At 43.5% G+C, this 14,361-nt stretch overlaps 1 protein-coding gene across 3 annotated transcripts in view; it reads right to left on the bottom strand.

The window, feature by feature from the left end:
* CPS1 (carbamoyl-phosphate synthase 1) overlaps nucleotides 1-14,361 on the bottom strand; it is a 130,108-nt gene that overhangs the window by 18,805 nt on the left and 96,942 nt on the right. For all 3 annotated transcript variants that reach the window (XM_043525745.1, XM_037913020.2, XM_043525746.1), the window contains 6 exons: nucleotides 13,516-13,583; nucleotides 10,488-10,563; nucleotides 5,471-5,548; nucleotides 4,347-4,454; nucleotides 3,549-3,638; nucleotides 2,019-2,189 (listed from right to left, as the gene is read on the bottom strand). In XM_043525745.1, the coding sequence (XP_043381680.1) occupies nucleotides 2,019-2,189; nucleotides 3,549-3,638; nucleotides 4,347-4,454; nucleotides 5,471-5,548; nucleotides 10,488-10,563; nucleotides 13,516-13,583 (591 nt within the window). The remainder of the gene's footprint in view (nucleotides 1-2,018; nucleotides 2,190-3,548; nucleotides 3,639-4,346; nucleotides 4,455-5,470; nucleotides 5,549-10,487; nucleotides 10,564-13,515; nucleotides 13,584-14,361) is intronic.

The raw sequence follows: 14,361 nt of genomic DNA, 5'->3' as shown, positions 1-14,361 counted from the left end.
AACACAGAAAGGCCATTGGATGTCTGATTCCCGAGACAAAGAGACAGATGCGCTGCTGTCTGAGACACACTAAGTGGTACTGATCAGATATTTTTGCAACGGAGCGTTCTTCTGTCAGGAAATACCATTTCTTTCAAATAAAGGTTTTCCATGGGATTGTGTCAACTGAGACTAAGCTTTCAATGGAAAGCTGCCTTGGTTCCTGCCAGCTCCCTCAGCTGCCTCCCCAGGCTCCCTGGCTCCAGGCTCCTCACCACCCAGCTGGTGAGCTAACGGGGAGCTCAGCATTCACAGCTCCCCAGCTCCTCAGCAGCCCACCTAGCAGGCTGCTGCAAAGTTGGGGCTCTCCTGGGTTTCCAGGTTCCCTGGCTTCACAGCAGCCTGCCTGGGTGTCCAACCTGAGCAGCCAGTTCCAGATGTTGGGCAGCCCAAAGAGCCACCTGTCCAGAACGTTGGGCAGCCCAAGCAGCTGGCTCCCTGGAAGGCAGAACTCTGGACAGCTCAACTCCCCTGCCAGCTAGCTTCCTGGGCTGCTGAATCCTTGTTGCTCTTATAGCTGTGCTGGCTCCACAGCGAAACACAGCAAAAACATATGTCGGTCACCCAAATCAAGAAGCTATGACTCTGACTACATCAGGGAGCAGATCTATTGAGAAAGAAGGTGACATTTTGACAGGCTTTTTTCAGAGCTTTTAAGAAACAAAATCCCATTTTCATGCAAATGTTCCTAGAAATAAAAATGTGGAAGAGGGGTACGGAAAATACAGGTGTGTATAATGAGGATTGTGTCTCTATAGAATATTTTTCAAAGTTCAAAATGTTTCCAACCTATTAGCAAGTCTTTAAATTTAACAATACCAAATAAACACAGCACATCAGCAATGCAAGAGCTTCCCAGTGAAATCTCCAGGACCAAATCTGGGAGAGCTCCTGAAAGAGATGTAACTCTGGACCGTTTAGCTAACAAGACTGCAGGATCCATGGGATAAACTATTAAAACCCCAAATCATTAATTTCAGAAAACTTGACCACAGGTATAAAACAAAATTTGAAGCTTCTTCATGATATGGCAGTTTGGTGGCTACTTGCCTTATCTAAGTCAGCCATCAACCTCCGTTATATTCCAGTAGGATAGCACAGTTTGTTTTGGACATTAGATTGGTAGAGGGAAGTCGCATTCATTCCCTGTAAGTGTATTCACTCCCATATACAAGATATACTCTCAATAAAATCTTGCTAACAGTTCTGAAAATTCTGAACTTTGAAAAATATTCTATTTAGACACATTTCTACTTATACATCCTGCAGATTGTCTGCACTTCTCTTCCACATTTTACTTGAAACATCGGCCTGAATACAGAACTTTATTTCTTGATGTGTGCTCAAAATGTCTAAAGTACCTATCATTTACGTAAGTGTACAGGTGTAGACTTAGATAGGGTGAAATATTGGCCCCATTTAAGTCAAGGAGAGTTTTGCCATTGACTTCAATAAGGCCAGGGTTTCACCCATAGTGTACTAGTCATATTTTCAAAAGGAGATGCCCCCTGAACCCTTTTTTTAAAAAAACACACAAAACTCCAAACCTAAATCCTTGGGCATGCAATTTTGGGACACTGAAAACTCAGATTTGTGCACACTCCTCAGACAGCGCTAGCAAGAGGTTTAAACTTGGGCTGTACAGTTTTGGATATTCACATTTAGAGCCCAAGTTGAAGTTAATTTGAAAGATGGCTCATGACATTCAAACCTCACAAATGTCTATAAGACCATTGTGTCAATGGATAACATTTTCTTTGATTCTTCTTATACTGTAAAATTCCCACCCACCGCCATTATTGTAATAAAAGATTGAAAAGATCTGTTGCATTACCCAGTCCATCTCCTTTCCCAGGCAGGATTGTTCCCTATTCATTTAAAGGTAGTGAAGAGATGGACTCCTAATGTCGACCCTATTAACAGGAGCCAGTGCAATTTCTCTGCTGCTTCCTTCATCTCATTGTATTTTAAAGCCATACCTTAATCCCGACATATTCAGAAGGGATAATGGGCCGTTCCAGTGTAGGCAGGGATGACTCATCGATCTTTTCTCCAATCATCACCTTTGTGGCCACATCAATGAAGTCCACGCCAATAGTCTTGGACACAAAGGGGAAGGAGCGTGAAGCCCGCAGGTTGCACTCTATCACCTGAGGAGGTAAAAAGTAGATACTTCAGTGCCACAGATTTGTTAAGCAAAGAGATAAAGCCCCTCCTTGGAATGCTAATTCACAAGTGTAAGCATACTCTGGAGGTTTCTGGAAGCTAGTCACCGTTGTTGCTGGGGTAGCACTCACAGTAGCTGGAGAGAAATCTCTCCAGATTCCCATATAAGAGGCACATGCAGGCATGGGAACTGTGGTCAAAGATTCTGAGTGTTGGGAGCCCACTTGATATGTGCTCTTTCTATGGTCACGCACTGCTTCTGTTGTGAGTGAAGGTGTGTTCAGGTAAGCATCTGGGAACACGGATGTCTGGGCCCATAGCTGGAGTTTGTTTAGTGATAAAAGCTAGGAACAAAGATGGGCAGTGCCCATTACAGAATCTCACATGGGGTTTGAGGGTAGAGGAGGAATCAAGTTATGTGAGAGACAGCGAGAATGAACTGGGGCAAGAAAGGAAGAGGAAAGATGGGTGGAAAAGAGAAGGAGATCACAAGAGAAGAGGAAACAGAACAAAGGCAGACAGGGCTGGGAAGATCCACTCTCCAACTAGTAGTTCAACCAGATCTTGTACAGACCAACAACACTCTAATCTGGTAAAATCTCCCATGCTACGCCACAGCTCCCAGCTGCCCTTCCAGTCACAAACCTCCCCCTTTCACACATGGCCAGTACTCACTTGACTTTCCCCATTACTGACAGCAAGCAAAGCACCCATTAATGATGGTCATGAAAGGTCAGACATTGGCAATACATCCGTTATTAATAGCTAGTAATACCACACTCTTTAAAGATAACCTTTTAGTGGCCCACAAACGTGTTTTGTCCTTTTCACGTCCACCCATACTGTCCTTCTAGCTTTTTAGCATGCTGCCCAGAAAGAGCCGGACTACCGAAAGATCAGCGGGTGTAGGATAACGTCAAGATTGTGCTCAGTTAATAAGATGAGGCATGTGTCACATTCCGGTAAATCACATTTGGAAATGACCCTTTTGGGTGGGATTTGAGCACAGTCTCACACTATCATTTGCTGACAGACAGCAATTTCACGGAGCTTGCTTCACCCGCAGATTACAACATGGTGAAGGCAGATGGAGCTCTTTTCTCACACTGGACCACAGAGCGCTTTACAAAGCAGCGAATGACATATCAATGGCACAGAGATCCGTACGCTGTCAAACGAGGCCGGTATTATGCGCACAGCCCCACCCTATGCACTACAGCATGCTGCTGCAATTGTCTTAGCCCCTCTGCTTTGGGGCAAGCACAGACAAAGGGAGACTGGAGGGACACAAACTGAAACTGCTTTGAATATTCTCCTCCTAAACTGCGGTGGGAATTTCTTACCAAGACATCATTTCCTCTGACCAGGAACTGAACATTGAATGGGCCAGAGATGGAAAAGGCACGTGCAATCTTCTTGGTGATAATTTTCACCTACAAAAAACAGGCAGCATAATGTTATTTATTACAAACAGATCCGCTCAAACGTGGCTTTCCTCGCCCTTTGAGTTATCTCATTACTCAACCCTATTCTCTCATCCTCACAACCAGTAGCATCTTTTGGAGACTATTTCTGTCCTATTTCCCTGAGGAATCCAGAGCCAGAATGTCCTCTCCAGGTGATGGGAATGAAAATGGAGCCTCCCACATTTAATCTCTACATGTTGAATGGTGACTCCCTAAACATTACACCCTACAGTACAGGAAGGGGCGGTTCACATTTTTTATCAACTAAAGATAACTGGACCATGTTATACTGGGTTTCAGCTAAGTGCATATTTTACAGTTTGAAAGAAGTGCTTTGCCCTGAGGTTTTCCCAAAAGCCATTCAGCAATATACTTGTGTCATCACAGATCAACAGTATCTATACCAATAGTACACTGGAATAATCTGGAAAAGGAGCCACCAACTCATGTCCTAGCCAAATACACAATGTCCCACAAGTTTAATAAAGGGGTTTATATACCTCAGTTCCATATTATGGACCATTGTGAGGAGCAAGTTTCTGGAAATTTTTGTAATTTAAATACCACTACTTGCTTAAATGCTCCTGAATATATAGGCATCTTCTGTGGAAGAGGAAATGTGATTCTGGGTCTTTACTTTCTGATCTGCCTATTCAATGTTAGTGAAACACTCACTTTCTCCAAGGCTCCTTGGCTAATAGTCTGTGTGGGCAACATCAAGGTGGCATCTCCAGAGTGAACTCCCGCATCTTCCACGTGCTCAGAGATAGCATGTGAGACGACCTTTGCAAAGAAAAAGAGTCACTGATCATCCAGTCTGACACGCCCAGCTACATACTCACCTCCAGGTCCACTACAAAGAAGAGTCTTGCACAGGCCCATAGGGAGAGATTAAAACAGATGGGGAATCAAAACAAAAATGGATTTCTCCAGGCACTGGAAGCGAATTTAGCAGGAGTAATCAGTGATGCTGGACATCAAAAAGGACTAGGGAATGAAATTATGGCCATTACTAACTTCTGTACTGTAGCACCGCAAGCTGCAGTAACGTTAAGGAAAAGCAAATCTCCAGCTTCAGGATATCATCTGGTTGTCTGTGTGGTCTGGAGGAGGCAATTCCCTCCCATGTGCATCATTTCTACAAAGGGGTGGCTGTGTTGTGGATTTGTTTCACTTCCTTCTGAAGCAGCATGTATTGATCATTGCTGGAGGGAGGATAATGGACTTAATGGACCAATGATCTGATCTGTCACTGTGAATCCTATGTTCCTGTTTTAGATCCCAATCTAAAGCCCAAAAGAAGTTCTTTCATTGACTCCAGCGGACAGTGGATAAGGCCTTGCGAGAAGCACTGTCGCTTTTGAATACTGAGTGCCAGACAGAGGGAAATGCTAAAGAAGCATGAAGAGAAAAGCAAAGGGCTTGATTAGGAAATGTGTGTCATCTAATGCTGGATATACTCTCACACTTTCACCGTACGAGGAAGACTAAAGGCACAGAGAAAAGGAAGAAAGGCAAATCTTAAAACAGAAACTGCAGACTGAAGAACTACCAATGGTAGCCATCTTCATGAGGCAGAAGAGCAAGAAAATCTCAGGAGACTGCATATGTTTTCAGTTCATCCCTATTCAGCTCAGCTACAAAGCATATCTATGCACCATTTCACAAAAAACACATCTTCTACCAAGACTTTAATCAAACCCAGGTGGCTCACACTTTGCATGCCCCTGGGTAAAAACATAATAAAATAAAACAAAAAATAGGAGAAATTAAATATAAGGAAAAAACAAAATTCTTACTTTTCCAGCCTTGGCGACAGCATCCATTTCCACCTCTCGGGCTCCCTCGATGAATTTCGTGAGTACAACTGGATGCTCCTGTCACCAGGAAAAGACAGAAAATAAAACTTTTATGTGGAAGCATTTTTGGTACCGAGGGAGTGATCTGCCTTTGGCCATTGGAAACATTTTGGTGCACCACACCATGAGGGAAGTACTAATATCCTCATTTCAGAGGCAAACAAACTGAGGCCCAGAGAGATGAAGAATCCAGCCTTGCACAGGCTGAATGTCTCTTGAAAAGTGCTGCACAAGAGGTGCAGAGCCCTTTGAAGGATTGGGCCATGTGTGACTCACCACAGTGACAGAGGAAGTGTGTGGCAGAAAGAGAAATACAGCCCAGGGATGAAATCCTGACCCAATGAAGTTATTGCCAACACTCCCATCCAGTGCACCCAGGATTTCACCCCCAGGGTCTTGACACCCAAACCTCTGCCTTAACTACAAGACTAACCTTGCTCCTCTGAGACGGTCATAACCTCCTCCTGGTTTGGGTTACTGGTCCATAGAATAACTGGTTATCTGCACAACCGAGGACTTTGCACTACTGATTGTTTGCTCACTCAGTCATGTTACATATTTCAATTAATTCCCATCCCATAAGTGAATCCACTGCACTGCCTAACTCCCAGGTTTCCCCATTGATGATCCACCATTACTCATCCATGGCTCTCACCACATCCCCTCACCTGTATCAGTCACTTTCTTCTTCTTCCTGGCCTCCTGCACCCTCTGGCTCACCTGCTCCATATGAGACAGCTCACCCCCTTCCACCGCTTCCCTATCTCTGTCTCCCTGTCTCCTCACATGCACAAAGCCTGGGTCCCACTGCGGATGCCACCACCCTCCATGTCACTCCCACACAATAACATGGGTGTCATCTTTGACTCTGCCCTTTCTCTTGCCCCCACACCCAAGCTGCTTCTTGCGCCATACCATTACCAAGATCTCACTTTTCCTCACAGTCCACACAGCAACACTATTATCTAGGCTGCCACCACCTCTACTCTGGGCCAGTGTAACTTCTCCCAGGGGTCCTCAGTACCCACACATCGCCCCTCTCATGTCCATTCAAAACTGAGCTGCTAAGATTACCTCCCCTGCCTGTCACTTCACCATGTCATTCCCCTCCCTGCATCCCTTCACCGGCTCCCCCTTCTCTAACAAATTGAATTCAAGTGTCTTGTCCTTACCTTTAAGGACTCTTTCCCTCCTTACCTAGCCATTCTTTCATCGACTGGCTCAGTTCCACAGCTCCACTCCTCCCACACTGTACCTCCCATTTCTTCCACAAGCCTCTCTGCAACTTTCTTCCATGCCACCTGCTACACGTACCATCCCCTCCCTGGATCAGTCCATAATCTAACCTGCCCCCTGTCAAATCCCACCTGAATTTTACTGTGATGAACACGGCAAATTGCTAACTCTTCATGGCTTGGTACATGGGCAGTGGGAAATACTGATATCTATTCTAGTTCTGTGTTTAACCATATCTTATGATTGAAAATAAAATCACACAGAACCATCAAGTGATGCATGCAGCTGGTCTGCATAATTATGTGCTGCTGTCAGTGATACCCTCGTTCTCCATCTCCCATTTCCTCTTTTTGTTTTACCACCCTTAGTTTGCCATCAGCAGTTTGGGGCAGGGAGCATGCAGGACAGAGAGGGAGTACAGTCCAGTGGTTAGAATACTAGCCTCGGTCTTGGGAGGAGTGGCTTCAAAAGTCCCTGCTCTGCTACAGACTTCCTGTGTGACCTTGGGCAAGCCACTTAGTTCTCCATCTGTGAAATGGGGATAATAGCACAGCTCTACCTCCCAGGAGTGTTCAGAGGATAAATACCCCTCTTAGGCTGGGAAGGGCTCAGATACACACCTAAAATAGATTAACAGAAGTCTTTCTAGTTGCCTGTACACCATGTCTCCTAATGGAGCCCCAATCCTGATGAGAGTCTCTGGTGTTATTGTAAAGTGTAAATAATAACAACAACAATCCACATAAAGGTGACAGCCCAGCCGAATGGCTTTGCATATAAACAGGACAGGGATGTGGTAACAGAACAGAGCAGAATAGCTAAGGAAGAGCACCACACACCTATGCTGTACACACTGACGGCTGATCACTTTTTAAGCGTAAATTGCACTGTTGGCTTTGACTGATAATGGCACCTCCCCTGTTCCTCCCTAACCCTGGCTCTTTCCAGCCCCAGCTGCAGCAGATCATTTGGGCCACATTTACGTCTCAACATTTTACCTGTCCCGCCCACCATTAACTGCCTGTTATTTATTAGAGAATAAAATGCAATAAATGAGATCCTGTGGATGCGCAAAAGGCTCCTCTGGGGGAAAAAATATAGCAGGTCCAAACGTTACAAAATGCAATCCCTTATATTTATTGGAGCGAAAGTAAATTCCCAGGAAAGGACAATGCCACCAGCTACAGTGCTTCATAAATTTAGAAGATTGTATCGCGTGGCTTTTGGACTTGATGTAATTTGTCATCAGCACTTCCAAGTGTGCCCAGGATCCTACTTTATTCCAGTTCCCCTCACTGCTTCTGAGGAGGATGGAAATTTACTCGTAGAACTTTACTGATACACGAAGTGCCCGATGAGGCTCTTCTATGGAAAAACTGATGCAAGAAGTAAAAACCGCAAGGAAAGTGATGTGGATAAACATCAGAACAAGCTGTGATGCTGGCTGGCCCTGTACCTCTTTGGAAAGGCTTCGCTGGATAGTGTGAGTTGGTTAAAAAAAAAAGCCACATAACCCATACAAAAATCCTAGCCTGCAAAAACGTATGCACATGCTTAACTTAATGTTAAGCAGTCCCACTGACTATAACAGGACAACTCCTAGTGTGTGAAGTAAATCATGCGCGTCCTTGTCTATGCCAGAAAGGCTTTGCTGGTCTAGCTAAACAAACAAACCCTTCTAGTGCAGATGAAATAAGACCCTCAGGGACGTTATTATACCACTCAAAGTTTCCAGTGTAGGGATAGCCTAAGTCTTTGCAGGATGAGGGCCACAGGGCTCAAACACTGGAGATACATCACAATAGCCCAACTAGCAGTGACTACCACTGTACCATTTGCACAGGGATACCTCTCAATCACAACCACAGGGGACTGCATAAGAACCCCCACCCTTGTCCCCATGAATATAATACAATAAGTACTGCCAAGATTCTTCAGCCCCAGCTCCCAGAAGAATCTCTGTGTACTAAGGAGCAGATCCTCTGCGGGTGCGAAGTGTCAGAGCCCCATTGATCGCCAATGAAATTGTGGCTCCTAATTCCCTAAATCTTCTCTTTTGAAAATGAAATTTTGGCTCCTAAATAAGTTAGGTGTTACGAAGCTCAGCACAGCAAATGTCTAAATACCTTTAAAAAGCTGGGCTTTCAGCTCCATTCTCAAAGGTGCTTGGTATGTTGAAAATCTGTCTCCAGCTGTGGGTGCTGGCCCTTAGCTCTTCAGAATAGCTGGCCCTTAATTTCTTGTTTGTCTAAAGGAGCTAGTCATATTCACCCTGCTTTGTAAGGTGATTTGAGATCTACAGATGAAAATGTACTATGTATTCTTATGTATTATTGTTTTGACTTCTCTTCTTCTTTAAAGGTATTAACTCCAGCAATGTCTTATCACTTTACTCATCTCACCTTGCTGGAGGCCTAACCCCCATCACTCTTAAAAATATCTAACTTTGTCAAACCTTCATGAGCTTTGTCTGTGCCAGAATCCTGCGTCACTGAAGAGTTACTGCCAGATTTTTTTTTTTACCCCCAGCTATTTGTGATGTAAGTGTTTATTGCATGGCAGGTTTGCTCAGATCAGAGGCCACACATGAAAGAGGAAATAACTCATAGTAACATAGGAAAAGTCAGGACCAAACCTAGAGACTGTTAATAGGGCGGACTACCATACAGTGACGAACTTTGGATACTTCACAGTTGTTTAATGTTCCTATCCTTCCCCTTACTCAACCTCCCAAATATCTATTGTATATTAACGCCGACATCAGGCATGCAGAAACTCAACAGAACAAATAATTGAGCAGAACAAGCAGAGTTCTTGGATTTTGTTTGCTAGATCCTGCTGTATGCTGCTCATTCCTCTTGGAAATAATGCCCATTTCACTTTTCTGCTCCCCCTAAATTTCATAAACATGAGATCAAACTCTTCCCTGTATTAAAAAATAATTACCCCAAACTAATTTTTGAAAGCATTTAAAACGAAAAAACAGCTTTCATCTTCTGCATTGTAAGCTACATGGATCGATGATCCCAAAGGATAAATATATTAAGCAGAGAGCAGCACTTGCCTTGTGCCACAAGAAAAGAATACACAACATGAGATGGGAAGATGTTAAATGTCACCATGAAACTTTACAAAGTTTTATGCATTTCAATGAATGGAGTGAAAAAAAAATCAATAGTAGATGAGATGTCAGTTTAAAATCCAAGTTGTGCACAGACGCCAAGTGACAGGATTTAGATATTTAAAAGAAAAAGATAAGATCTCTCACTAATAGCTACCTTGGATGGGATAGCCGGAGAGGTACCAGCCCCAATATATTATGCTCAGCATATAACAAAGGCAAGCCTCTAAATAATGGCTCCTTATGCAACAACCATAAATGGCTTTTTGTACTTGGCCTTGGTGCCCAACCTCCATAAGGGGCAGATCCCTATTCACGTGGAGTAGCACCAAAGTCCACGGGCGGCCTCATGGACATCAGTGAGGCTGCTGGCAAAGTAAGTTACTATTCAGTCTATGGATGATCAGAATTTGCCCCTTAGGGAAGAGAGCGAAGGGGCAAGTGCCATCAACTATGTTTAAATTGTCTCATCCGCAAAGGAGAAAGCAAACAGCTGGGAAGAGGTTTCATGGAAAGAGACAGGGAAGAAGGAAGTACAAATGAAATGAGCATAATGAATGAAAAGAGATGTAAAGGCACAGAGAGGGCAAAGGCTGATACCTGGGAGACTCTGGTGGCTTCTGCTAAAAACTTCTTCATCTCTTCTTCTGTGAATACCACGTTCATTGCAGACCCGCTGAGAGAAAGGAGATCAAATAAAACGGAACAGGTCAGCTTCCTTTGTGTTTCAAAGCAGCCAAGCAAGCTAGACATCAGAGTGCTCGCTCTCAGAATACCTGACTCTTACAGACTATCCAAGCATAGCCCTGACTCAAACCACTTGCTCCCCTTTTTGGCTGGCTGAAAGGAGGAGTTGGTCTCCAAAGCAAATCTCTATTGTACTTACCCAACAAGCCGAGTGACCTCAAGAAAACACTGGAAGAAAACCAGTGCTTGAGTGAAGAATCAAAAAAGAAGTGTGGTTGTATAGCATAACCCTCCCCAAAGATCCCCTTTCTGATACAATGTTTTCAAGGGTTTGCAAAACTCTTTTTATGTTCTAGGAGATGCCTATTCAGCAACTGCTTGCCATTCAGGACCAAGCCTCTCTCACCTCAGCTCACCACTAGCTTCTGATCTTTTTCCATGTGTGCATGTTAGCTATGAGTTCACTATCAAAAGGGATACTTCTAAACCGATTGCCTGCCACAATGTCACATGGAGCCAGAATTGCATAGGATGGTGATGTTTATGACAGAAGGAGAGAACCAAAAATGTGTTGTGCTTTGCTGAGAATTGTTTCATTGGGTCTTTCCCCCGAATGCTTATCAGGGCATGAATACCTTATCTGAGAAACCTTTTCTTTGAAATCTCATCATCCATAGTATCAGGGATGGGGGACTGGAAGAAAGGGGAAGTTATTTTCCTCTCTTGCAAACAATTGCTTAAACTTTAAAGAACTGTAAAGTTGTTATGCTTGGGGTTTTTCTATGTTGCATGCCCAGTAATTCTCAGCCTCCCCTTCACTTTAGTATATAATCCTCAAGGAAGTTTGGGGAAGAGGCGTTTTATATTCATAGATTCATAGATACTAAGGTCAGAAGGGACCATTATGATCATCTAGTCTGACCTCCTGCACAACGCAGGCCACAGAATTTCACCCACCCACTCCTGCAAAAAACTTCTCACCTATGTCTGAGCTATTGAAGTCCTGAAATTGTCGTTTAAAGACTTCAAGGAGCAGAGAATCCTCCAGCAAGTGACCCGTGCCCCATGCTACAGAGGAAGGCGAAAAACCTCCAGGCCCTCTTCCAATCTGCCCTGGAGGAAAATTCCTTCTCGACCCCAAATATGGCGATCAGCTAAATCCTGAGCATATGGGCAAGATTCACCAGCCAGATACTACAGAAAATTCTTTCTTGGGTAACTCAGATCCCACCCCATATAATATCCCATCACAGGCCATTGGGCCTATGTATCTTGAATATTTAATTACCAAAACCATGTTATCCCATCATACCATTTCCTCCATAAATTTATTGAGTTTTAAGGCTATTTCATAAAAAATCTTTATCATTTGAGTTGCAATGCTGGCTCTTAAAAGTCTGTGAGTTATACCTAAGATAAATAGATAAAATGCCTCAATATCGGCAGTACTGTCTTATTTTCTCCTATTCTTACTGGGTTAGATCCTCAGCTGCTGTAACTGGGGTAGATTCATGGATTTCAATGGAGTTATTCTGATGTAAACCAGTTGAGGATCTGGCCCACTGTGTATAAGGCAAATACTGAAGTAATCTAAAGGTTAAATATTTTGTTTTCCAAGTCAATTGGCAAATCTTAAGAACCTTGATTGTATTTAATCAAGCAACTGAGGAATATAATCAAGGGAACAACAATATGTGCCAGTAGATTTTTTCTATATTGAATTTTTCCATGTCTATCCATTGCCCTACATTAACACGAGTTGCGTGTGCGTGTATACTGCATGCACATACACATGCATACACAAAAAGATACATGCGTGTGTATGCACCCCACCCAACCTAAGTTTGTCTAAAATGTAAATTTACTCCAAAAAGTGTTATATTAGCAACTACGCTAATGGAAAAGTTCTACTGAATTTGATAGGGATGAAACCAATAGGATATATAGAATGTACTCAAAACCCCAGAGAATTTAACAGAGAATGACATCCTTTCTGTAGGATTTAACCATTCTACAGAATTTACCAGAGAATTCTATCCCAGCTATAGATAGAATGGTGTAAGTTCTATACAAAGACCATCCTGTATTAAATTCTAAAGGACACTTCTATAAGCATACATGAAATCTCATTTTTTTTAAATAGAAAGGATTTTTTGTTCCATTCAAAGTGAATATTGTGCCCCTTCATCTTGATATTTATCTCTTTTTATTATGAAAAGGAGTCCATCTCCCATTCCATTCAGACTTGCAAACTGTGCCCAGCAAACTACTTCTCTTTTTCTATCCACTCGGGAGTGAAGAAGCTCCTTTCAGCATTCATCTCCGAAGAGTGGTCACTCAGAACTTCTATGTGCGCTGACGCAACTTGTTTCAAAGTTTCGCTCTTGGAAACACTTGGTTTTGTAAAATATCTATTTAGAGACAAGCAGCCACCAAGGGACATAAAACATGACCATGCACAAATGAGCTTTTGCAAGCAAGAAGCTGCATCCCAGAGGTGCTGATAGTATACAACGATAGGCTGTCATTTCTGGCAGGATACGTGTTCCCTTCCCCTTTTCCAGATGCCAAACCACTTTTTCCTCCACCATACGGATAGACCCCACAGACTGCTCCAAAGGATCCATAGGAATATCAGATGGAATATCACAGATGACTCTTGCTTTTGGCCCCCAGGCATAAAGAAAAGTATTAAAGCAAACTGATGTTATTAGGACCGTGTCCTGCCTCTGATCCGTGCCCAAAGGGTTTAGTGTTTTTTTGGATACTTTTGTCATCCTAGCAGGTTCTCTACTTGTTAAGCCTAAAAGCTCTATGATGTCTGCTCTCAGCACAGTGGTTTCTGTCTGTCTCCTGGAATGGTAGCCTACCTCTCACCTTTCTCAAAGAGGATTTGCGGATAGCACATGCAACTTGATTTGCACTGTCAGACAAGCTTTACCTCAAAACATAAGACGGTCTCAGCAAACATGGGTAGCCCACGGAGTTTGCAAATTCAACAGCATCTTTCTAAAGGGTTGGAGGGGAAAAAACATACTGTGAATATTAAAAAAAAAAAAAAAGAAAAATACTTGCAATGGCAAATAGTAAAAACTCAGATATGAATCTACAGCCTGCACTGAATTGCTGTTCTTTGGTTCTACTTCTTCAGATCTTCCCAATCTAACTCAGATACACGATTGTGAGAAAATCTGATTGCATCCCACCGTAGGCTGGGAAGAAGCCATCCAGATAAACTACAGGGCTGGATCCTCTGCTCTGCTTTGGATTCTTCATGTTGCTCCAGCGATGCAGCAATCCTTAAATGCTTTGGAGCTGCCATAGCATCTGCTATGTCACCCCTCCAGCTCTCAGTGAAGAGAGTTTGTCCAGGGAAAAGGGGCATTGTTGAGAAGTCCCTACTCTCTGGCAATCCTCAGTCGCTATAACAACATTCTGGGGGGGCATAGACAGCTCAGGGTAAGTCAGAGAAGCCCTGTGGTAGCTCTAATTCATGCCAGAGCCTCAGGATCAGGGACATATAAAGGTGGTTTAAAGTCACCTTCCCCTCTCATCTCCAACAACATCCTCCCATCTTCCATGGGGCACTGCTTGGCCAGACCAGAAGACCAGGGCTGCAGTATAAGAATTCATCCAACTGCACAGCAGAAAGTGGGAGTGAAGCAGTTCACAAATCCTGGCTGTATGGTGCTTACTGAACCCAGATGCAATGACTGCTAAAGCACTCGAAAGTAACCTGTAAGCTATGCCACTCGAGGAGAAAGCCCTAAAAAACCCGTCCCTTGCA

The sequence above is a fragment of the Chelonia mydas genome, chromosome 11 (genome assembly GCF_015237465.2).
Source record: "Chelonia mydas isolate rCheMyd1 chromosome 11, rCheMyd1.pri.v2, whole genome shotgun sequence".
Taxonomy (NCBI): domain Eukaryota; kingdom Metazoa; phylum Chordata; order Testudines; family Cheloniidae; genus Chelonia; species Chelonia mydas.
The sequence above is the reverse complement of the archived record's forward strand: the minus strand, read 5'-3'. Positions and strand labels throughout refer to the sequence as shown.